This window comes from Balaenoptera ricei, chromosome 3 (assembly GCF_028023285.1).
Source record: "Balaenoptera ricei isolate mBalRic1 chromosome 3, mBalRic1.hap2, whole genome shotgun sequence".
Classification (NCBI taxonomy): Eukaryota; Metazoa; Chordata; class Mammalia; order Artiodactyla; family Balaenopteridae; genus Balaenoptera; species Balaenoptera ricei.
This window is the reverse complement of record NC_082641.1, coordinates 63,071,996-63,096,810: the sequence shown is the minus strand read 5'-3', so window position 1 is coordinate 63,096,810 and position 24,815 is coordinate 63,071,996. Positions and strand designations below refer to the sequence as shown.

The 24,815-nt window shown below is 40.7% G+C and overlaps 2 protein-coding genes across 3 annotated transcripts in view; one reads left to right on the top strand and one right to left on the bottom strand.

Moving 5' to 3' along the window:
- Window positions 1–7,294: 7,294 nt before the first annotated feature.
- BHMT2 (betaine--homocysteine S-methyltransferase 2) lies at window positions 7,295–23,271 on the bottom strand. The gene is made up of 8 exons (XM_059916632.1): window positions 23,067–23,271; window positions 18,111–18,243; window positions 16,071–16,162; window positions 14,915–15,106; window positions 13,525–13,672; window positions 12,273–12,455; window positions 11,782–12,010; window positions 7,295–8,260 (listed from the first exon to the last, which is right to left on the bottom strand). The coding sequence occupies exons 1-8, from the start codon at window positions 23,097–23,099 to the stop codon at window positions 8,179–8,181; spliced, it is 1,092 nt and encodes a 363-aa protein (XP_059772615.1). The 5' UTR covers window positions 23,100–23,271; the 3' UTR covers window positions 7,295–8,178.
- Window positions 17,447–24,815, top strand: part of DMGDH (dimethylglycine dehydrogenase) — a 65,804-nt gene continuing 58,435 nt past the window's right edge. The window contains exons 1-3 of one of the 2 annotated variants that reach the window (XM_059916631.1): window positions 17,447–17,465; window positions 22,912–23,352; window positions 24,269–24,443. In XM_059916631.1, the coding sequence (XP_059772614.1) occupies window positions 23,267–23,352; window positions 24,269–24,443 (261 nt within the window). In that variant the 5' untranslated portion in view covers window positions 17,447–17,465; window positions 22,912–23,266. The remainder of the gene's footprint in view (window positions 17,466–22,911; window positions 23,353–24,268; window positions 24,444–24,815) is intronic. The other variant, XM_059916630.1, reaches the window with a different exon arrangement.

The following is a 24,815-nucleotide window of genomic DNA, read 5'->3' as shown; positions in this document are numbered from 1 at the left end:
TCTGAGTGAGACGCAGTGGGTGTGATGAAGCAGGCATCAAGTGGACCCCTATTCTGGAATGGGTGTGGCCACGGCAGCAGTGATGGAAGGGGTGGTCTTTGTATCTGGTGTCAGCAGTGGCGTCACCATGGACTAGTTGGAATGTTGTTTAATCGGATCAGGCTGACTCTGGCCCTCCTGGAGGTTCTTTGAACTTCTGCATAATCTTTAATAAACCCTTTCCTGCTTAAACTTGGTAGAGTGGGTTCTGTTGCTGGCAAACAAGAACATTGACTGATAGAATTTATTTTCAAAGTAATCTCTTATGTGTCCAGGACCTAAGTATTTACTTTCCAAGACAAAAAATCATCTTCAAGTTATCTGTTCTTAAACTCAATTTTTGTTAGTCCATAAAATAATATGACTGATGCTTTAGTAACAGTTATTTATTCATTCAGCAAATCTTGTGCTCAGGGCTGAAAAGGATACGGTGATTAGTAAGTCACAAGCCCTGTCTCTGAAAGCTCACATCTGTTTCAAAGCTGAGCATCTGTTGCTGGATGACTTAATAATTATAATAATGTTTAACATGAATGAGTACTTACCCTGCTCCAGGCACATGTGTTAACTCATTGAATTGTCCCAGCAACTCTAAGAGTAGGTATAGTCCTTATTCCTACAGATGAGGAAAACAAGGAGCTTCCCCATGCTAAGCCACTTGTTCAAGGCCACATAGCTAGTAAGCAGCAGAGCTGAGATTCAGACTCAGGTGGTTTGGCCCCAGACCGCACATTCTTAACACCACTCCATGGCAGTAAGATTGCACCGCTCTGAGTTTCAATTTAGATAACATCATGTTTGAAACTGCTTCTCTCTCGTTATAAAATTGAGAATCAGCAGTCACAATTGGATAAGGAAAGAGTAAAGACTCCTCCCTCTGGCCTTTTTTTTTTTTAAAGATAAAACTGAACACCCAAATGGACCATAACATTTCCTTCAGTTTCCTTGGGCACAGCTGAGAGAAACCAGAACTTTCAAAACGACAATTTAAATCCTACACCTCTCTTTCCTTGCTCTGACCTCTTTGTGGCTTATTCTCAACACAACAGCCAAAGTAATCCTGTCCTCTCTTGGTTCAAAACCCTCCAGTGTCCTCTCATATGAATCAGAGTAAAAGCCAAAATCCTCGTTAAGATTGCCAAGTCCTGACATAATGTGACTTCCCTACTTTCCAGATCTCAGCTCCTGTCACTCTCTCCTCTCTCACTGTGTCCCCAGCAACCCTGACGCCTTGGCTGTTCCTCGAAAACGTGGGGCAAGCTGGCTGCCTCAGGCTTTGACCTTTCTGGACTTCTCTTCTCCAAGCTATCCATGTGTTATTGGCCTTACCTCCTCCAAGTTTTTTCTTGAAAATAACCTTTTTAGTAAGGGCCCTCTCTATCTAATATTTCAACCTCACCTCACTGATGCAGGCTCTAGGATGACCAACTTTGGCCCAGGAGAGAGGGTTTTCCCAGGACACAGGACTTTCAGTGCTAAAACTGGGTTTGTCCCGGACCAACCAATCCATTTGATCACCCTGTGTAGTCCCAGAACAGTGCCTGGCTCATAACAGCCTTAATAAATATTTCTGGAAGAGAATGAATGAATGAACAAACAAGTAGGTAAGAGAAATAAGCACTCTTAGAGGGGAGTGTAGGCGAGTGTTTATTGCCCCTGAAATCAGAACATATAGGTATATCTGTTCATCATAGCAACTTGTAAGGCTTCTTCAGCATGGAATGAAGCCCAACTTTCATGAATAGGGAACCAATATTTCTTCATCTCCTAATCAGAAAAGTATGATTTATCATTTTGCTGCTGCTAAAAGTAGTTTGGAATAGTGTGTCCCACACTCATCTTCTCAAGAAACAGTTAGAATGGCCATGTTGGCTTTACGTTTTCTTAGACTTCAAAGTGGTTTCCATATTTTAAATGGCAATGATGCATTTTTAAAGGTGTGCTTTTTTCCCATTGCTAATGACCCTGAGTGCCAACTCCCTCCTCTACCTTAACGCTTCCTCCATCTACTCCAGCCAGGACCTTCCTGGGGTTGCCCCCAAGCCATTCTGCTTGCATAGCATGCCCTTCCGATTCCTGATGCCCCCTATTTTCTCACACCAGTCTCCCCAACTTCAGCTTTTTCAAACGAACACAATCTGATGCCGGTGTGTCATATGTCAGGTACTTGTTCTTCAAAATATTTTTGGCAAGAGAATTCAACAAGGCAGCATAAGTCAGTGGCTTATTCGTCTTTGCATCCCTTGACCCTAGCTTGGTTTGTACATTCATTCACCCACTCATTCATTCATTCAACCAACACATCTTTTTTGAGTTCTGTAATGTGCCAGGTAATGGGAATACATCAATTAACAAAACATTTTCTCTGACCCCTCTAGTAGGAGACAGGCAAACAAACAGGAATGATCAAGGGAGTAGTAAAACTACATTGTACTTATTCATGATAAATGTAGGGTACTTTGGAAGCACATGGGAGGGGTGCCGTAACTAACAGAGGTCAAGCACTAGGAAAATGTTATTTGAATAACAAATGGACGAGTGAGTGGCTGAGTGAATAAATGAATGAATGAGTGAATATAATTGGTGTGAGAGCACAGAATCTTCACGGTATGTAGTCACCATCACATGGAAAGCTGTTTCTCCAGTTTCACTATTTTGAAGAGGCCAGCTCATATGAATCCCTATGATGAAAAATATAACTTTTACTTCCCCCCTTTCTCCTCTTCTCCTTTCTCTTCTGACCAAATAGCAGGAATGAAATGAAATGTGACTGCCAGAGTGCCAGCAGTGCCATAGTCAGCATGCCCCATCTACTTTGCTCAAAACTCTAATAAAATAACTCTGATGTCAGGCAAAATTGCACCCTTCTGACACTCTTCAGCATTTTCATTATTGATTAGACAAAATATCTGCTTGACTTCAAGGCAGCTGGCTGTACAGCCAAAATGGGTTGCTTAACTTTGCTTACAATTTTGCTTAAGGGTATCAAATCGTGGCTGTGTTCATTGTGAAGCAGGAATTGTTTTTCCAACTGAACTTCGCCTCTTAGTTTCAGCACATCTCTTCGATCCCTTGTGATGGTTTCCATGCCAGCAATTTGCCTGTCTGCGTCGCTGTTTCTACACACAGCACCGCAGGATTTATCAGAGGGCCATCTACTCTTCCTGGTAACTCCCTAGTACAGTAAACATCTGCTATGGAACTGGAAAGAGCTAGTTCAAACCAGTTTTTCTTAGTTTCACTGATCATTTTTGACTTTTTACAATGACCTTTTTCTTAATTTCTCTATACCAAATCAGAACCTATAGGAATTTTGCTTTTTAAGAAAACCCTCATTTTTATGTTAAAATAGTTAAAGTGAATTATAAATAGTAATTTACCATTTTAGTATGCATTAAAAATTCTTATTTATCTCTAAAAAGTAAGGACAAAATTAATTCTGATTCCTTAATACAAGTCCATATTAAATTTTTCATAATTTGTACCCAAGAGGCCTTTTATAGTAGGCTTGTCAAAACTAGGATCCAATACGAGACCATGAGTTGCATTGGTTTGTTTTATACACGTGTATTATACACTCCCAATACACGGATCTGTGGAATGGACCAGGCCAGCTATCCTATAGCATATATGATTCATCTGATTGTTTCCTTGTGGAATTATTTACCTTGTTCCTAGATCACCTGTATTTCCTCTAAATTGGAAGTGAAATCCAAAGGCTTGATTAGATTCCACTCAAGCACCTTTGGCTGGTACATCATTGCTGATATAGTGTTTCTCATTCTGTATCACAACAGGAAATTCATGATATCTGATTTTCCCTCTTGCAATCAGAAATCTTGATATAAATTTTAAAATTATAAAAATTAAAAAATTTTTATTTCATTGAAAAAGTAATAACTACCCATATTAACACATTTAGACACTAAGAAAGGTATCAGAGAAAATGAAGTCTTCCTTCTACACCATACTTTCAATCACTAGTCTTCCTTTCATAAGAGGGAAGCATTCCTCCCAGAAATATTCTATACATGTATGATGGGAGCATACTTTCATTTAGAACTTATCTGGGAAGTCCTTCCTCTTCAGTACATGTTGAGCTCAGGTATTCTGTTTCTGTTTTAATTTAAAAAATTTTTTTTTAATTTTTTAAATTGAAATATAGTTGATTTACAATGTTGTATTAGTTTCAGGTGTACATCAAAGTGATTCAGTTATACATATATGTATATATTTTTTCAGATTCTTTTCCATTATAGGTTATTACAAGATATTGAATATAGTTCCCTGTGCCAAACACTAGGTCCTTGTTCTTTATCTATTTTATATATTGTAGTGTGTTAATATCTACTGTTAATCCCAAACTTCTAATTTATCCCTCCCCCACTTCCCCTTTGGTAACCATAAGTTTGTTTTCTATATCTGTGAGTCTATTTCTGCTTTGTAAGTAAGTCCATTTGTATCATTTGTTTTTTAGATTCCACATGTAAGCAATAGCATATGATATCATAGCATGTATTCCTTTTAATGGCTCCATGGTTTATCATCCTGTACACATTCCATAAATCACTTAACTAGTATTTCACTGATGGATATTTTGGCAGTTTCCAGACTTGTGCTTTTGTACAAATATGAAAATAATTGTAGGCTACATTCCTAGAAATGACATTGCTCATCCAAGGGTGTGTGAATTCTAAATTTGGATAGATATGGCCAAATTGCTTTCCAAATAGCTTGTACAATTTACACTTCTCCAAAAAGCATATGTACGATAATGACTTTTCCTTTACACTCTCAACAACACAAGATATTATCATTTTTGTTGTTGTTGTTAATGATAGGTGAAAAAAGGTATCTTCTTGTTTTCACATGCATTTACCTAATTTTGAATGTGTTACATATCTTTTCCTATATTTAATAGGTTAAGGAAATCTATTTTCTGATTTATAGGTTAAGGAAAATCTCCCTTGGTATATCAAATGTATGTAAATATTTGTGGCAGGATACTAGCATTCAGATTGCTTTAATCTGTAAATTATTATTATGCATAATAATTTACAGATTAAAAAGAAAGAATAAATTATTATTCTTTCCGCCTCTTTTTCCTGCACTGGAAAGATAAAGAGCAAATATTTTCCCTACCTCCAATAAGGGTGCCTTTAGGAAAGTGGACCTCATTTCTCCATTACTTTTGGTCTAATATCCTGTTATATCAACAGAGCAAGAGGGAAAGAGGTTTTTCAGAAAACTTAAAAGGTTTTGGGCATTGGGGGAAGTGGGGAAGAGACAGTATGAGCTGCATGTGGGCCACAGGAGCTGAGAATTGATCCCCAGAAGTTTCCGAAGAAGGGAGAGGACCTGCTGCCTGGGAAGGAAAGAGTCAAGTTGGGCCTGTGGTTCCTTAAGTACCACATTAAGGAATAATGTATCAGTGCTCAGAAGCTGCCTGAACTCCCTGTCAGTGCCTGCAGACTCACTACCCAGCACCTCACATCATCTCTACCAGGTGCCCTGTGCTTCCTGGTGCACCTGACTCACAGCATCATATCCCACAGTGAAAGAGTGATGGTCAAGCAAGGGTGATGATGCTAGTACTGACCCCAAGGCTTTGCTTGGTCCCTAGCTGGGTACATCTCCCTCTCAAAACACCGGTAAGCCCAAGAAAACAGGGTGGAGTTCTGAAGGCCAATCACATAGGAGAGCCCTCCTCACAACATCTACATAGGTGGGAGGATGGTTGAACTAAGACAGCTCAAGACCCCCTTACTGGAATAGTGGTTACTAACCCTCGTTACACATTATTCCCATTTGACTTTACCTTTGTTTAGAGTATTTTGGGTTTTGTGCACACATTTAAAATTTTCATATGGTGAAATTTATGTTTTTTTTTTCTTTTATGGCTTTTCTCTTATGGACTTATGTTTAAAACTTTGATCAACCTTGAACTTGTTCTAAGAGATCCAACTTTTTCTTCCTAGGTGATTGACCAAATGTCCAACATTATTAAACAATCTAGCTTTCCTCACTGACCTGAAATACCTCCTTTATCAATCCAGTTTTCCCTTACTGACCTGAAATAATACCCCCTTTATCATACATTAACATTTATATATATACATATATGTTCCACTGAACTTTTTTTTAATACAAGTATCCAGTGGCTTTAAGTACTATGTTATATATAGTGGTTATCTGGCAAGGCCACACCTTCCTCACTATCTCTCTTTATCTAATTTTCTCATAACCCCTAGAATATAACCCCCACCCCCATGTGCACTTGAGGGTTTGCATGTCTATTTCCCCTCAATACTCATGATTTTTTACCCTTGGGATTATATTACATTTATTAATCAATTTAGAGCAACTTTGTGTCTTAAAATATTGTCTTTCTCTTTATGAGTATGTGTATAGATTTATTCGTCTTATTTTGCATCCTCAACTTTCCTTCAACAGCTCTTACACATTTTTTGTAATATTATTCCTAGATATTTAATCATTTTGCTGAAAAAATAAAATAGATCTTTATTTCCACTATACTTTCAAAATCGTTGTCAAGTGTATATAGAGAAGCAATGACTTTTGTATATAAAATTTTTAACCAGTCACTTTACTGAATTCTCCTGTTGTTTGTAAGAGCTTTCCAGATGATCTTCTTGAGATTTCTAGCTATATAACCATTTCATCTACATAAAATATAATTTTCACTTTTCCATTATTTTTAATTATCTAAATGTATTTTCTAGTCTTGTCAGACCAAGGCAATAACAGTGGAGGACTGAGCATAATTTTCTGACTTTATTTTGGGGCATAATTATTAAATTGGAGTTAGAACCACATGGTTTGAAATACTTTTCCCCAATATGTTTTTATTATTATCTATAATAAAATGTGATCCAATTACTATATAAATTTTCTTTCAATCTAGGAAATCTATTTTTTAAGGACTTTATTTGTTACCTGTTTGTCTCTTGGAAGTTTTATCAACTTCCATCTCATCAACATTCTATTCTGAGCATTGCACTTACTAACCCAAAATGAAACCTGTGTGTTTCATAAATCTAGGTTGGCTTTTGTCATATATATATATATGATAGAGAGGAGAGAGAGAGAGAGAGAGAGAGAGAAGCAAGAGCCTGGAACATAATATGTAATAAATGCTTGTTGTTATTACTATTCCAAAGAATGTCCGTAAAATTTAAAGTATTCAAACACTTTTATAAACGGTAAATTATTTTTAATTTTATTGTTACAAATTGATACATTGTTTTGAAAAATAGAGAGAAATTGGCATGTAGCAAATAGCTCAAACATAAGTCAAGAAAATATTAGACCAAGATAGATTTGAACTCTGACTTTTAAAAAGGTCTTCCAAAACTATTTATCTATTTTTATTTATTTTAAACAATCAACAATAAGTATCTCATTGAGCATCTATTAGTATGCCTGGCACAATGATAAATACTTTAAGGAAAAATATAAGAAGCATATCACATTGTCTTTGTCCTTAGTAGTTTATAATCTAGCTATTTGTGATTATATAGACACATTTAAAAAATTCTGGGACTTAACACCTTTAAGTAAAATCATCTCTGAAAGTAATCACTTTGGAAGGTTATATGATGATTTCAAAAAATCCTAAAACATTTTTTTGCATCTTTTCCTTTGGGATTGCCTTTGGAGTCATTATACAAATCATTTAAGAAAGGCAGACTCATTACTTTCATTTTAGTTTAGAATGCTGCTCTATCCTCCTTCTGTACCTAGTTTAGTCTCCGGAATTAATCACTGGGTTTGTTGCTCACAGACTTGGTTATTTTAACATCTCAAATTCACCCTAAAAGACAAGTTTCACTATTCTTGATTCCCTTCAAAAGCATGTCCTGCAGCATTACTGGACAGTAAGTGCCTGGAGGACGCGAAGCCTTTCTCATCAGCTTTGCATTTCCCCCAGCATCCTGCTCGGAGCTTAAGCACAGCAGGAATGCAATACGCATCCTATGTTGAATAGACAGCACATTAGCTGTTCAGCAGCTGGAGACATCAGGGTGGCCTGAGGATAGACGCGAGGAAGGGTTCCAGATGGGGCTTGAGGGGGATTTCTTTCCATTCTGCTATTTCAGTGTTTTCTTTCATTACTCCTTAGGCATCTGGCTTTGACAATGAAGGACAGAAAGGTCTGCCTGAAGCCGGCAGCAGATTCTCCCAATACTCCCTTCTAGCCCTGTGTTTTAAAAAATAAATAGTTAATCAATTAAAAGACTCATGTCTATTTTATAAGTCCAATACTTTATATATATATATTGGCTAAATACTCATAAGTTTGGTGGATGATCAGGCTAAAGTAGAATTTCAGTTTCAATATACAGACAGAAAAACCATGCCCATATCCATTAATTCCAGGAGTCTTTCTGCATTTCTATCCTCAATAACAGTCACTGGGTTTCATACCACCTTTCAGAAAAAAACAACGTGTTTGAATTTTACATGTTTTTGTGAATTATATTCATTCGGAAATTTCTAGCAGGGTCCTTCTGGCTCTACTCAATATTTTAACATAATGACAAGTATATGAAACCAGTTTTAAACGTAATGAGACAAAGTATAATTCTTCAAAAAGTAACCAAAAACAGAATACAAATTAATTTGTCAGTATTTGTGCCTTGTTTTTAGACAAAGAAAGAACACAAAGGTTCCTGGTCACAGACCTTTGCGTTAAATGTATTTTTATAGTTTTTTCCATTTTACCTATGAAACAATGAATAAACCAATATTTTTGGATGATGAAAATGTCAGAAATCTGGGGTGTCTACAGGTTTCTGGGTAATCACAAATTTTTTGTGAACATCAGTATGTTTGGGAGTTTAGGGTACAAGGAATGTCTGGCTTTATTCTATAGAATAATGTTTTATTTGAAATTGCTAATGAATTTTAAGGATCCCTAGACAGTGTTTATTAAAATAAGCCATTTCTCACTTATCTGAACTATTTTAATCATCATCAAAGTATGCTTTCCTCACCTTTTAATTATATTTCTTTTTTTTAAGTAATTTTATTTAATTAGTTAACTTATTTTTTGGCTGCGTTGGGTCTTCCTTGCGTGTGGGCTTCCTCTAGTTGCGGTGAGCAGGGACTACACTTCTTTGCAGTGCGCAGGCTTCTCATTGCGGTGGCTTCTCTTGTTGTGCAGCACAGGCTCTAGGTGCGCAGGCTCAGTAGTTGCAGCACACGGGCCCTAGAGCGCGTGGGCTCAGTAGTTGTGATGCACGGGCTTAGTTGCTCTGCGGCATGTGGGATCTTCCCGGACCAGGGATCGAACCTGTGTCCCCTGCATTGGCAGGCGGATTCTTAACCACCATGCCACCAGGGAAGTCCCTATATTTCTATTTAGTACTTTGTTTTCTAAGCATAAGACCTATAAAAAAAAAAAAATCTTCCTGGATAAATATCCATACCTCCCAGAAGAAATGTTTGCCTAAATGATTTCTTGCCTACTTCTACAATCTAAATTAATTTACGTTAGGAACGTTGTCCTAAATTTTAAAAAATGAAGACTGTTCTAAATTCTACTGAAATGTATAAAGAAGTACAAAATGGATTAAAGACATAACAGCTCTGATTAGAGAAGAGCAGAAATTGTGGTTAGTTTCTAAAAGATGGAAAAGATTGACAGGTGAGAGAGAGAGACAGAGAGAGAGAGAATGATTCAAAACAGAACAGTAATTCAAGGAGCCCCTAGAAAAATATCTTCAATAATAAAGTGATTGATTGTAACAAACAGTATAATTTAGATATTGGAAGACCTTAGAGAAGGTGAAGGTCTATTATTCTTCTTTCAACAATAAAAAAGAAAGTTAATTAGAAATTCCTATAAAACCAAACATTGTACAAAGAAAGTCCAACTATGAAGTAAATTAAAGTATGGCCTGAATTTGGACTATGAATGAAATCTAAGAGGAGAGAATCAATTTGACCTTGATGCTTGGAACGTTCTCTCACAAGGGGCTCAGGTTTTGTAAAATAGGTTTATTTCTCTTTCTCTTGGTTCTGCAGTGAATAATGTTTAGAAAATAGTGATCAGGGTACCAGGATATTAGATCGGAAATTTTATTGGTGGCACAAGATATGATAGATATCAGGTATTAAAGCAAGACAGACACTCTGCAGAAGTTTCAAAGTAGGTGGCTAAGAGCCAGTCAGATGACTCACTTGACTCTACACTGGAAAATCTAGATCACAGAGACCAATGGGTCAGCTACTTTGTGAATGAAGAGAGTGTGGTTAAATTGGGATCAGACCACACTCTCAGTTTGTCTCCTTAAAGGAAGGATGAAAAGTCTTCTAGCCAGTTTTGAGCCTATTAGGAGAGAGGGAGCCAGCCTGGGCATATTTAAAATCAGGCTCAAGAGAAACACCAGGAAGGAAAATGAGACTCCCCAAAATAGTGTGTATCTATAGTGACCTGCTGAGAAAGTTCGGATCTGAGGGCGAAGCAGAGAAAATTTTTCAGAGAAAAATGCAATGCCTGTGGCATGAGAAATATAGACAAAAGTTCCCAGTGGCAGCCTCTGAAGAACTATAAATACACTCATGAGGATGTGCCAGGTCCAGAGAATGTGGTCTTCCTAATAGGGTGTCAATTAAGCAATACAAGTTTACTCCCTTTTCCATCCGCTCTCCTCTCTCTTTGAATCTGAAGAGGTCAGAAACCATGATTAGCAATATGGGAAGGGAGGGTTGGAAGCATAAGACAGAGAAAGAGAAAGATCAGACTGGCCTTCCCTGGTTTCCTGCATATTGAAATCTCCTGCTGGAAAAAAGTTTGAAACATGTTCCAAGTCTTGATTTCACATGGAATTGAACACTTAATTACTGAATTGTCACTGTGTTTGCTTATACTGTGTTTGGTTATAAACCTTGATGATGTAAAAGTAATTGTATACCTTAGGGCTTCCCTGGTGGCGCGGTGGTTGGGAGTCTGCCTGCCAATGCAGGGGACACGGGTTCGAGCCCTGGTCTGGGAGGATCCCACATGCCGCGGAGCGGCTGGGCCCATGAGCCACAATTGCTGGGCCTGTGTGTCTGGAGCTTGTGCTCCTCAACAGGAGAGGCTGCGATAGTGAGAGGCCCGTGCACCGCGATGAGGAGTGGCCCCCGCTTGCCGCGGCTGGAGAGGGCCCTCGCACAGAAACGAAGACCCAACACAGCCATAAATAAATAAAAATTAAAAAAAAAAAAAAGTAATTGTATACCTTAAAGAAACCAAGAGGTAGATGAGGGAGAAAAAGTAGAGGGAAATGGAGGAAGGCAATTCTTATTTTACAGAGAGTGGAATCAAGAGATACCACTCTCTTTTTTAATTGATGGATTAAAAAACAAGTAGTTAAATATGAAATTCAAACTTGTAAAGATCGCCAACAGAACAAGCAAAAATGTAATAAGTCAAATTTGTGAAAAGGAGATCAGGGCAAGGGGGAAGATTATGTGATTTAAATCCCTCAGCTTTCATAAAGGGTAATTACCACTTAAAATTGATAAAACAAGAAATAGAGAAATAAGACTTCAAAACATAAATGGCAAACAGGTTACCCCTGGAATGGGATGGGTGTCAGAAATGGGCGGTTTTTACCTTTCATTTTGTATATTTCTATACTTTTGAATTTGTATTACCATGTGCATGCATAATGCTAACAATAAATAAAATGAGATTAGAGGAAAATAGTAAATTAATTTAAAAATTCCCACCTGGCTCTAATCCATGGTTTGGTGTGCGTGTTGAGACCACTTCCCCAGCTGCCATGTTTGTCAGAAGACAGAGGCAAAAATCCCCTTTCCGGGGCCAGCTCCTCTGCAATTGCCCTGATGTGGTAGGGCTCAAATCCACAGCACCCGCCTATGTACCTGATCCCCAGGTTGTAGGCCTCTCTGGCATATTTTTGAATATCCCATCTGGTTGCAACTCTGGGCTCCAGTGCTGTAATACAATAGTTATGGTACTCCTGTTACCATCTCTATTTTTCAAACAATCGATGCTCAAGGGGTATTTTCTTTTTTCAATGAAGAAACTATAAATTTTAGAGTATGAATTCCTCAGATAGCTAATTTTTGGTTAACACTGAATGTCTTTGTCTTATACAATCTCGTATTGTAAGTCTGTACTGTAGTTGTTCATTATAGCCATTTCCGTTTTGTCACAACAAGAAACCACAAGGTCTCTAATACATGCCTGAGCTTACCGAAGGGATATTCGGGGAGATCCACAAACCCTCCTTTGCCACAGTCGGGCATGTGGAACCCCAGGGGCTGCACCATCAAGTGTGCTTCCAGTCCTGCAGCCCATAGGCCTTCCTTCATGAGTCTCATTGTCTTCAGGCTGGTCCAGGGCCCAAATCGGCAGTTCACACCAACGATTGAAGCCCCTATGCAAAGAAATACATTTATTTACTTGTTTCACAATTTATTTACTTGTTTATTTTTTAAAATTGAAGTATAGTTGATTTACAATGTTGTGTTAGTTTCAGATGTACAGTCAAGTGATTCAGTTATACATATATACTTTTTCAGATTCTTTTTCATTATAGGTTATTACAAGATATTGAATATAGTTCCCTATGCTATACAGTAGGTCCTTGTTGTTTATCTATTTTATGTATAGGAGTGTGTATCTGTTAATCCCAAACTCCTAATTTTTCCCTACCCCCCTCCTCCCTGTTTCCCTTTGGGAACCATAAGTTTGTTTTCTGTGTCTGTGAGTCTATTTCTGTTTGGTAAATAAGTTCATTTGTATCATTTTATTAGATTCCACATATAAGTGATATGATATTTGTCTTTCTCTGTCTGACTTCATTTCTATACACTAACAACAAAACATCAGAAAAAGAAATTAAGGAAACAATCACATTTACCATTGCATCAAAAAGAATAAAATACCTAGGAATAAACCCACCTAAGGAGGCAAAAGACCTATAAGACACTGATGAAAGAAATTGAAGATAACATAAACAGATGGAAAGATATACACTGTTCTTGGATTGGAAGAATCAATATTTTTAAATGACCATACTACCCAAGGCAATCTATAGATTCAGTGCAATCCCTACCAAATTACCAATGGCATTTTTCAGAGAACTAGAACAAATAATTTTAAAATTTGTATGGAAACACAAAAGACCCTGAATAGCCAAAATAATCTTGAGAAAGAGGAACAGAGCTGGAGGAATCATGCTCCCTGACTTCAGACTATACCACAAAGCGACAGTCATCAAAACAGTATGGTACTGGCACAAAAACAGACACAAAGATCTTTATTTTCTTTTTTAATAGTTGGAAGGTGTCTTAGAAATTAGCTGTCCCCCTCTACCTCCTAAGTTTTACAGATAAAGAGATGGATTCCAATTAATGTTTTTATTTCCGAACTGCTCTCCCAATGTTAAGAAACATTTCATAAACAATAACTGAACTGCTTATCACATCATGGGTCCACATTACCTGCCTTCACCAGCTTCACAGCACATTCTCCAGGTGTTACACCATGCATGTCTCCCTCTGGGCCTATGCACATGGTGGCTGCCACGGGTTTTCTGGCTTCTTTTAAGACTTCCACAGCCCACACAGCTTCTTCAGCATGTTCAAAATACTAAGAGAAATTTCATGTTCTTCTATTTGTCCAAATATAAAGCAGATTTTGAGTGGTAGACCGCAAATGTTGCAAAAACAGTTATAAAAATTACCAAATATATGTGATAAAATGTGCTAAGAAATGTGTCTCTATCGGACTGACTAAAGAATACTTTTATGAGTAAATATTTTAATTCCTTTAACAATAACATATAGGTTTTCATTCAGATATCATACAAAAAAAGGTTTTAAAGTAACTGAGTATTTAAAATCATACTTTTGAAGGAACAAAAGTTTTGCTAAGAAATTTTGGACTCATTTTTTATGGAACTTGGGTGATCTCTGCAGAATAATTGTTTATCATGCTTTACAATTCAAAATATTTTTATATTCACTTCCAGTTAGATATTCTAAAGTGCTCCTAAAGTAAGAAGGGAAATATGATTATTTCCCCAGATGAGAACATCGAGGCACAGAGAAGGGAGGGGTAGCTACTGAGTGTCTTTGCCAATGATAGACAGGACACCTTGTCTGGTAAACCCAGGCCATTTGCAGGGGTGCTTCCCAGGAAACCCCATAAGTGCCACAATTGAACAGCTGAACTTAATTTAAGTAAGTGGAGAAAAGCTAGCAGAAATCTCCCTGTTTCTTCCTTTTTGACTTAGATTCTGCAGAAGCAGTGTGTGAGCAATGGCAGAGAAAGTCAAAAGAGAGGTTCGTAAAAAACAAACTCGTGTTCTCATCCATCTGGAGAACATATAGGGCAGAGTTTGTGTTCATTTCTGTAGATGATTTTTTCCAGGTGGGTTAGCCAGGCTTGGGTAGCCCTAAGCCTTGGGAAGGTTGACATAGCAAGGTTTTCAGTAAGTTCGGTAGGGCAATTGGGGAACTAGCAGTTGGGAGGCTATTGTCCTTGTTGGGGGTGAAGAGCTGGGTTGAGGTCTTGACTCTAGATGCTAGCAATCATGATGGGAAATAGGGAGATGGGAGAAAGAGGATATTCCGGGCCTTCATATCCAGTCAGTGACAATGCTTATTGATTCTAACTTCAAAATATCGCTCAGATGTTATAGCTTTAGTGAAAGCAGAGAGATGGAAGTGAGCAAGGCAGGGATGGAGGAGGGCAAGGAAACTACTACTTGGCACTTAGTGTTAATGGTGAGGCCTGAGCAGCCACCTACCCTCTAGGCTTTACTCCCCGACAGCCTCTATCCCCCCCTCCACAGCTCCTTCCAGCCCTGTCCTTTAATGCTAGGCTTACCTCTGCAATCAGGAAGTCCACATTTTTCCTGGCAAAAACCTCTAGCTGTAGCCGAAAAAGTTTTTTAATTCTAGCTTCATCCTTGTGGTGTTTGTACAACGATGTCTGGCAGATCCCCCCTGCTACCAAAGCATCACCTTTGTTGGCTACTTCTCTGGCAAGGTCACAGGCAGCGGTGTTTACAGCTTCCCACTGAGGTTAGACAGCAAGAGTACACATGGTGAGCTTGGCATTTTAAAGGTGAGATATAACAGATATCAAAGGGGGCAATGAGCAAGTAGCATGAGCACAAGTCACTGGTTTAAACTGCAATTCGAGAAGACCAGCAGAGTTGGGTATCATCTCCTCTACTCCCAGGGAGCTTGTATTTCCATATTGTACTTACCACACTGGATTTTAGTAAATGCTCGTTTGTTTGTCTCCCATACTTGACTGTGAGCCACTTCAGAATAGTGTCTATGCCTTTGTATCATCTTTGTATCTAGCATAGAGAATGGACTATAACAGGTACTCAATAAATGTTGGTTGGTTGAATGAATAAATGGGCATTATCGTTTACAAGTATTAATACTTTATATTTGCAGGATATCTCACAATACTTCCACATCCTCACCCACTTTTCTCAACAACCCTATGCATGTAAGCATCAGTTACCTCCATTTGGCAGAGAAAACCAGTGCTCCATGTCGTTAAGTGTCTAACACAAAGTCACACAACCAGTAGGTGGCAAAGTTGGGTATAAAACCCAATTCTCTTCATTCCTAGGCCAGTGCTGTGTTCCCTAGGACCGCCCTGTCTCCACATGGACAAGTCAGGAAAGAAGAATGTGAAATGAGAAGGTAACAAGAGCATCTATAAAGTGTTCTTTCCCTACAAAAACATATCACAGAAGGATGGCCATGCCCTTCTAATGGCATATTTTCTCCCAGTCCTACCCCCTCCACTAGATAAAGAGACAGAAAATGCTTATTTATTTAGTACATATATGTTTACATCATGATTAATTACTGGATAGATATTTTATGTGGAGGAGTTTGTAATAAAGTGTAGTAACACATCAGGTCAATTCCATGGATTCCCATCAAGAGGTTATTTTTATTAAAGATGATCCCTCTCCCCACCCCTCCCCGCTCCCACCTGCCCCATTATCATTTACCTGACTTTCCATTTTGTCCTCACTGGCAGAAAAGGTGAAAGTCTGCATGACATTTGATCCCGCTCTCAAGAATTCCATGTGAAGCTGATGAACTACAAAGGAGTTGTTTTTTCCATTGAAATTAAAAAAGTAAAAATCACAGAAGCTATCATTTTCAGCGGCAGCTCATCCACTCACATCTCTTTCAATCATACACAATTTCAAACCTGGTACTTATAAAGAAATTCAGATTCAGGTCAGCAGAATTTAGGGACAAGGCAGAGTCCATACCAAATGGGGGCTGTTTAGAGTAGCCTCATGTTGACCTGCCAGTGGGCCCCATGGCCTGGTGCAGTCACAGGCAGACACTAAGGCCCAGTTGGCCAACTGTCCCTTGGTCTCTTGGTCTAGAGAGGGTTTATTCATTTGCCAGTGTCATGAAGGATGTAGCTCGTCTACTTACAGTCAGCACTGGGGAGCCCTCAAAGTAGGATGAGGGAATTCTCACAGTGGGCAGAATGCATATGGGTGGCGCCCCCATCAAGTGTATTCAATAGCAAGCAGCTGGGGAGACGCAGTCAAGGAGCTTTCCTTGGCCCATCAGAAACTCCTTCCTCTCTCTCTCTTCATCTCCTCCCCACCTCAGTCTTTATCCTTGCTATTTCAACACTTTCTTCCTGGTTGAGCAAAGAATATTTTCTAAAATTAAGAATGAGTTCTTCTTGGGTCAGATGAAATCTTCCTGCTAACACCAGAAAGACAAAACTGTGTCCTACCGTATAACTCTGGGTGTCTGATGAAACAGTAATCATGGCCAGTGGGTACTTATATGGGCATTTCATGTGGGTTAATTCACAAGTCCTCACCACCAGCCCATGTCATGCCCCCGTGTGACAGATGAAGAAACTGATCCTCAGAGGTCAAATGACTTGTCCAAGGTCACTCAGCTGGTCAGTAGAAGGACCTAGACATGACCCCATGTTTGTGTGATACACTGTGTATATATGAATAAAATCAGAGTGAATCAAAAGTTCCATTCCCAGCTTGTATCCCGTTTCACCCATATCTTCTTTGGCTTTATTTCCCACTTTCATTTAGAACAGCAAATACGAAAAAGAGCAAACATAGAAATAAAGTTCCAATTTGATGTTACTAACCAATCCTATCACAGTTTCTACCTCCAATTCTTTTTTTTTCAGCCAGGAAGATGAGGTATAACTGTGTTTATTTCTTTGTCCCTCCCCTCTGCCCAACAGAACTTGGCTGCCTACTGTCTATATTCTGTTATGCTGGTGGTTACCATTAATCGTCCCTACCAAATGTACTGTTTTAATATCGTATGCAAATTAGCCAGAAGGATGAATCTGAAGCAATAACAGTTTTACTATGTTAAGGAAACTCTTGAATATACACAAGGTAAATATTCATGGAACAAATATTGGTATGTATATTTTAGTACTCCCTGAATATGAATATGCAAGTGTGTGTGTGTGTGTGTGTGTGTGTGTGTGTGTGTGTGTGTAGAGGAGGGGGGGAAGGAGAGAGAAGCCCTTTCTTCAGCTCATGTACTGCCACTGTCTCCACATCTTGGCAGTTTTGGCAAGTGAAACAGTCCCTAGAAAATGCTCACGGAACTTCCCTGGTGGTGCAGTGATTAAGACTCCATCTGCTAATGCAGGGGTCATGGGTTCAATTCCTGGTCTGGGAAGATCCCATATGCCACGGAGCAACAAAGCCCATGAGCCACAACTACTGAGCCTGCATGCCACAACTACTGAAACCCGCATGCCTAGAGCCCGTGCTCTGCAACAAGAGAAGCCACCGCAATGAGAAGCCCGAGCACCACAACAAAGAGTAGCCCCCGCTCGCCGCAACTAGAGAAAGCCCGCATGCAGCAACGAAAACCCAGTGCAGACAAAAATAAATAAATAAATAAAATAAATAAAATAAATAAATTTATTTAAAAAAAAAAGAAAATGCTCGCTTTTATTTATCTTCTCTCAGTCAGATTTAAGCAAAATGTCACCCAGATAAACACTCAGGGGTGATGCTGGCACCGACCTGCATTTGGATGTTCTACTACGGCTTCTGAAGTCCAGAGCCCGGCCTTCACGTAGCCCCTCTTCTCCAGAGTTATGAGAAAGCTGCCGTCTCCGATCACAACCTCCCCACTATCCAGACGTTCCAAAATGCCCTGAAGAAGAGAAAGAAAAATCACCTAAGACCCCTCTTTTTTTTTTTCCTTAAAGCAGTTTCTAATTTTAGGAAAGGTGGTACAATGCTCTCACAGCTCCAGTTCTGTTGAAATCATCCGTGCCTAATAGTATTTCAGAAAAATTGAGAATACTCTATTATTGGACAGTCCAGGTACTTGTTTTGTGCAAAGTTCTGTGACTATTTTTTCTCAAATACAATTTAATCTGAGTCAAATTGTAGTTAAAGTGCTGATTCCATAATGGTTATTTTGGTTTTTCAAGATGTTTGTGGTAGACACTGCTAGTCACCTAATGTGCATTTTTTCTCCTCTTCTTTGCTAATATATTTTGTTTGGGGAGACAATGTCCCCAGCTTAAAAAAAAAAAAAATCCTCAGGCTCCTTTGCTGAGGGGGTGGGGTGGCCATGTGACACAGCAGTGGCCAATGGGAAATAAGTGAAAGTCTGCTGAAGATTTCCAGAAAAGTTTTGCTTTCCTGATACAGATGCCCACTCCCTTCCCTCTTGTCACTTTTCCTCTGTCCTGTCTGGAATGTCAACTTAAGCCCTGGAGGTATAGCCATCATCTTGCAGCCATGCCACTGAAAGCCACACGCAGGCTGATAACCGCAGCCTGGCGTCTTAATGACATCTTGGAGTAGCTGCAGAGGCTGTGGACGGTGACCGTCCGTTAGGTGACCTCTCATTAGGTGAGAAAATAAAACTCTTTTGTGTGTGAACCACTGGACATAATCCTATTGTTTTATAATTATACCCTACACTTTCCAGCATGTTCACAGACACGTTATCATTTGGCACTCTTAACAACTTTGGGAGCTAGGCAAGGCGGATAGTTTTTTTTTTTTTTAATTTTATTTATTTATTTATTTATTATTTTTGGCTGTGTTGGGTCTTCGTTTCTGTGCGAGGGCTTTCTCTAATTGCGGCGAGCGGGGGCCACTCCTCATTGCGGTGCGTGGGCCTCTCACTGTCGCGGCCTCTCTTGTTGCGGAGCACAGGCTCCAGACGCGCAGGCTCAGTGGTTGTGCCTCACGGGCCCAGTTGCTCCGCGGCATGTGGGATCTTCCCAGACCAGGGCTCGAACCGGTGTCCCCTGCACTGGCAGGCAGATTCTCAACCACTGCGCCACCAGGGAAGCCCCAAGGCGGATAGTTTTTATTCCCACTTTATAAATGAGGAAACTGAGGTTCAGAGAGGCTAAGTGAGTTGCTCAAGATCATAGAGCTCAGTAAGTGAAAAAGCAGACATCAGACCTTCTAAATTCCTAACCTAGTCTCTATTTACCACCTTTCTAGTCAGCCCACCCATAATCTGAATACAAGGAGGCATCTAGAGCAGTTATCCAAGGCTATGGTTTCCATTGTCTACAAAGTGCTTCCCCAGATACCTGAACGGCTCGCCCTCTGATTTTCTTCAGGTCTTTGGTCAAGTGTCATTTTTTCAGAGAGAACTTCCCTGCGATTTATAAAAACTGCAAACACCCCCATGGGGATCCCTATCCCTCTTGTATAGACTGCATTAGTTGAAGATACAGCCTTTTGTTGAAACTACCAGCCAGGTCCTCTCAGCCCTGCCTACAGCTGGACACAGAGCAGTGCATGAATGGGGGAAGAAAGGCCCCCACTGCCCCTTCTAACCAGTCACATCTGCAGCCCAGGAAGGTACATTAGAAGCGGTTGCCCTGAGGCTAAGCACCAGGCCACCATCTCCACCACATCTCCATTTTCCTGTGGAGGGAAGTGGAGTGGAGCCCAGCTCTGTTAACCATAAACACTATTTTGACAGAGAGAGCTCCTGACTCTGGTTATTTTTCCATGCTTTATATCTAAGGATGAATTTTAGCTGAATGTAGAAGAAATGTTAATGTAGTCTACGGTTCTCACCTCTCTCCCTACTCCCTCCATAAAATGAAATTTGCTCTTTTCATTTCGGACTTTCAAAATATGAAAATGACTTAAACTTTCAGCTTTCATTCAGACCTTCCCACATGCCAGGTCCAGTTCTAGGCAAGTGGGGTAAACGCTGGAATAAGACATGGTCCCTGCCCTCAAGAAGCTCCAAGTCTGGCTACCTTGGGGAAAGCCATTAGGTCAACAGATTATCACAGCACAGTGTAATAAATAAATGTTGCAGAGGGACATAGAAGAGAGAATCAGAGGTATCGTCATCTTTCCAAAATTGCATCTTGAAAATCTAACACATTTCAATGAAGTTAACCAGGTTAACTTCATCAGATTTAATACTATGCATCAAACAATTCTAGAGGAGAAAAACATTAACACACAATTTGGGTGTTACAGGTTAGTCTCTTACCTCCCACCTCTAATCTGTCATAGGGTTACACCAAGCATATCTATTCAACACATCTCACATATGTCCCCCCATCCTCACTGCCGCTGGGCTATTGAAATGGTCTCCAATTCACTCCAGCCCACTCTAAACTATCTCCCATTGCTGCCAGAGCAAAGCTTTGCCTGACCTACTCTTATTCGTGATTACATCCTCCTTTGTCTCCTGCTTAAGTTCATACATCCTCTATTCCTACATCCATCACCTGTGCTGCAGTACCTGGTTACTTTCCTGTCACCTCTGTTTGGCTGTAAGATGCTTGAGGCTCTATCTCTACCACCTCATACAACACCTAACAAAGAGTAGGCCCTTAATAAAATGTGCCAAGAGTTAGCAGATGGACAGGACTGTTTTGAAAATGGCACAAACCTCACATATGCTATAAGCTTGGTCCTGACAAGGAGGAAAAAGATGATACTCTTTAACAGAAAATTAGCTAGGATTTTAAGAAAATGACAGTGCAAATTTTGACTGTTGCCTTCATGATACCAAGTAAAGGTAAGGCATTTTGATCTGTTATCTGGATGTTTGTCCAACATTTTAAATTTTGCCAGTTTTCTAAACAGCCATTAGCAAAATAACTAAAATATCAATATTTGAATTCAGAGCATCTTTTAGCCCCTCCTTCACTGATAGACTTACCACCTCAGTTAACTGCTACACCTGTATGATCTAAAGCCAGCTCTAGAATGACAGGACTGTGTAAAATAAAGAACACTGTAAATTATTTGCAGTATATTTATATTTTCATTCCATCCTCCCTTTCAGTGTGGCAGTGACTCTACCTTGGATCTGATGGTGATCTCTGAGAGGCATTTATGTCCTCTTTTTGCAGATAACAGTATCTAGACCTCTTGGATTTAAGATCTGGCTTCAAGGGACCTCTATTCATACACAGAGAAGTAGACCAACTTCACCCTAGGGCAGGAAGCTGCCAGAGGTCCATCTGCCTGAAATTGCCACCAGGACTGCTCTTTTGGATTAAAGAAGAAATTGGAGGTGTCCTCTGTAGCAGTTAAACGAATTCTTAAAATGCACCTGTTAGCTGAGCAGAGAGGTGAGGTTAGCTCTGCCCCACTAACATTTTAACTCCCAGGTACACATTAACATGGGTTCTCATATGATAATCTTGGTGTTGCAAAGAGCAGAGGCCAGGAAAAATAGAACAGGGACAGCATATTTTTAAAAAACCTTTAAAAAAAATGAACTGTAAAAGTGAACATAGTATTAGAGAAAGTTCAGAGAAAGAAGTCAGCACAATGTTCTTTACTTCTTTTTCTTTTTATCATGCTCATTTGCTTCAATGCCCATATTTTACCTTTATAATCAGAAAAACATATCCAAAATATGTTTCTTTGTTAAGTTTTTTAAACCTATATTCCACATCTTATGTAACTACTACCATTATTGTGTCCTTCCTTACAGTGTGTGTATAAATATTTTTATGTAGCTGGGATCAGTCTGTGATATATCTCCTTTTGTAACTTAACATTGCAAAGCACTTTGCCTGTTCCCATACTTAGCTTTTTAATTGGCTGCCTAATAACTTATTAAGTGGATGCACTTTATTTACGGAGCCCACTATTGCAGGGCATCTTGGTTGTTCCTATCTTTTTAGTATTACTAAATAAAACGGTGGTGCACATCCCCCCCTTCCTTCCCCACCCTCTCTTCTGAATTAGGGAGCACAGGTGGGTTGCCTCGAGGAGTTTGGAGATGTCCCGCGTCCAAGTTCATGCCCTTTTCCTAATTTTGTTTTGTCACCCCTTCTCCCCACCACACACATCCAGCGTAAAAATGGGGGGACAGGGCGACAGCTGGCGAGCAGATCGGGAAAGGGGAGCCGGGAGACCCAGACTGCGGCGTGAGATGAGGCGGAGACCCCACCCCCGGCTCCGCGCACCCCACCCTCCATCCCCGCCGCGGGTCTAGGGGTATCCCGGGACCGGTTTCAGGCCAGTCCGAGGCTTGGGAGACCGGGCAACGGCCCTTCCCAAACACACGAGGGGCACGAGCACTGGGGCCATTGAGTCGAAGAGCTGTAGGTGCGGGCGGGCGGAGGGCAGAAAATGTGAGCGCGGCCTGAGTCCGAAGGCTAGACTTCAAACCCCTGCTCCACCTGGACTAGATCGGTGACCCTGAGCTAGCTGACGGACTCTGAGCCTCAGTTTCCTCACCTGTAAAATGGGGATAAACGTGAAGAGGAGATAATTTGCATGAAGCGCTCGCGCAGTGCAGGGCAGCGAGTCAAGGCGCCATAAATGCTACCCAATATTGTTATCTCATCCTGACACCTAGGCAGTACGGGCGTCCAGGCGATTCGCGAGCGGGTACACCGAGGCTCAGAGCCGTCCAGGTGCCCCGCCCAGACCGCAGAGCTCGATTAGGGGCTGAGGTGAAGCCCCGCGGCCAGGAGGGCTGAGTGAGTACCTCCCGGGTTCCCCGAAACTCACCTTCTTGGCTCGGGGGCTTCCGGCCAGTGCCATCGCGCGGCGGCTGTGGCGGGCGCTGAGTGGCGGGCAGCGCACGGAGCCAGAAGCCCGCCCCTCGCCGGGGGGAGGGTCCCGCCGCCTCCTGCCGGCCCCGCCGCCCCGGCTGTCTGCTGGCTTGGGAGTAGGTGCCCGCGCCCTCGCCCTATGGCCTCGACCTCGCCATGTTCCGCTCGGGTGCGCTGCAGCTGCGGGGCTTCCCGCTGCGGGGCTCGCTCGGCCGCCCACGCTCCGTCTGCGGCCGCGAAGGGTGAGTGGGGCCGGGTCTGCGCGGAGGCCCGCGGCTGGGCAGCTGCGGGGTGCGAGCGCAGGGCTGAGGCGGTCTTCGGGTTAGGGGTGCTTCCGACCCCGAGAAGTGGGCATTCGGCTTTCTTCTCGAATTATGTGTGTTCTTTTCCATGCACAACCGTTCAAACTGAGAATATCAAAGGGTTCCTCGTGCAAAGACTCTCCTACCCCCATTCCCTTCCCCAGTCAACTGTTAGTAGTGCCTTCTGTATCTATCCAGAGATGGTCTATGGGGAGGCAAACGCAGGTGTATATATGGTCTTCTTTGACTTACTTACACCTTGCTTTTTACAATGCGCCTTGGAGAAGCTCATGATCTAGCTAGGAAGACAGACATGCAAATCAATATATCAAGCCACTGAGCAATCTTTATAATTAGAGAAGCAGGTGCACGGTGAGAGGACGTTGAGCGAGGAAGAGCATTGTACTCCATCTGGCTCTCTTCAGCCTGGAAAACACTGGAGGGAGAAGGTGATCCAAGATTTATAGATAATGGACTTCATGATGATTATGGGTTTTTTTTTATGGAATAAAATGTTTATCAGTGTGTTTTTAAAGTAGACTGAGAAAAATTATTCTCTAGATTTCTTGGAGAAAAAGAAGTCATCTGTTCAATTCTTTAGCTCTATTAAGTATCTACAATGGGTCAGAATTAGGGGAATGGGGTTCAAATGCCTCCTCCTCCCTCCCCCAACCAGGTTGCCTAAGTCAGGTTGAGGCTCCCAAATGATTGTCAGCACGTGTAACTCTCACAGGCACTAGATGTTAAGTACTGGAAGAATAAGTAAGGAGAATCACACTAGTCAGAAAAAAAACCAAAAAAAAACTATAACTATTATAGCCTAGTAAAGCTACTATTAAAAAAAAATGTCTTCCAGAGAAGAAAACCCACCCTTATGTGCAGAAACAAGATGGAAAGACAGAGCAGAAACAGTGATAATTGGAGGTGGCTGTGTTGGTGTGAGTCTGGCTTATCACTTGGCCAAAGCAGGCATGAAAGACGTGGTCCTCCTGGAGAAATCGGAGCTCACTGCTGGATCTACCTGGCACGCAGTAAGAAAACCATCTCAACACTGTCATATGCACTGAATTGTCACTTGTGCAATTGATTTTTTTTCCCATTCACAGCTCCCCACTGAGAGCTCTTTAGAGTGAGTTCCCTTTCTATAGCGTTGGAAGGTGCAATTGCAGTTTAGTTGGTATACTTTAAGGGGGTGATCGACATTTATGATGTTGATAATCATGAGAAGATAATCTTGAACCTATGACTCTGGATTCAAATCCTGACTCTGTCATTTTCTACTTATGTGACTTCTGGCAACTTACTTAAGTTTCTAGTTCCCGATGTGTAAAATGGGAATATTAATAGTACCTACCTAATAGGGTTGTGATGAAGATTGAATTAATATGTGTAAAGTTATTATG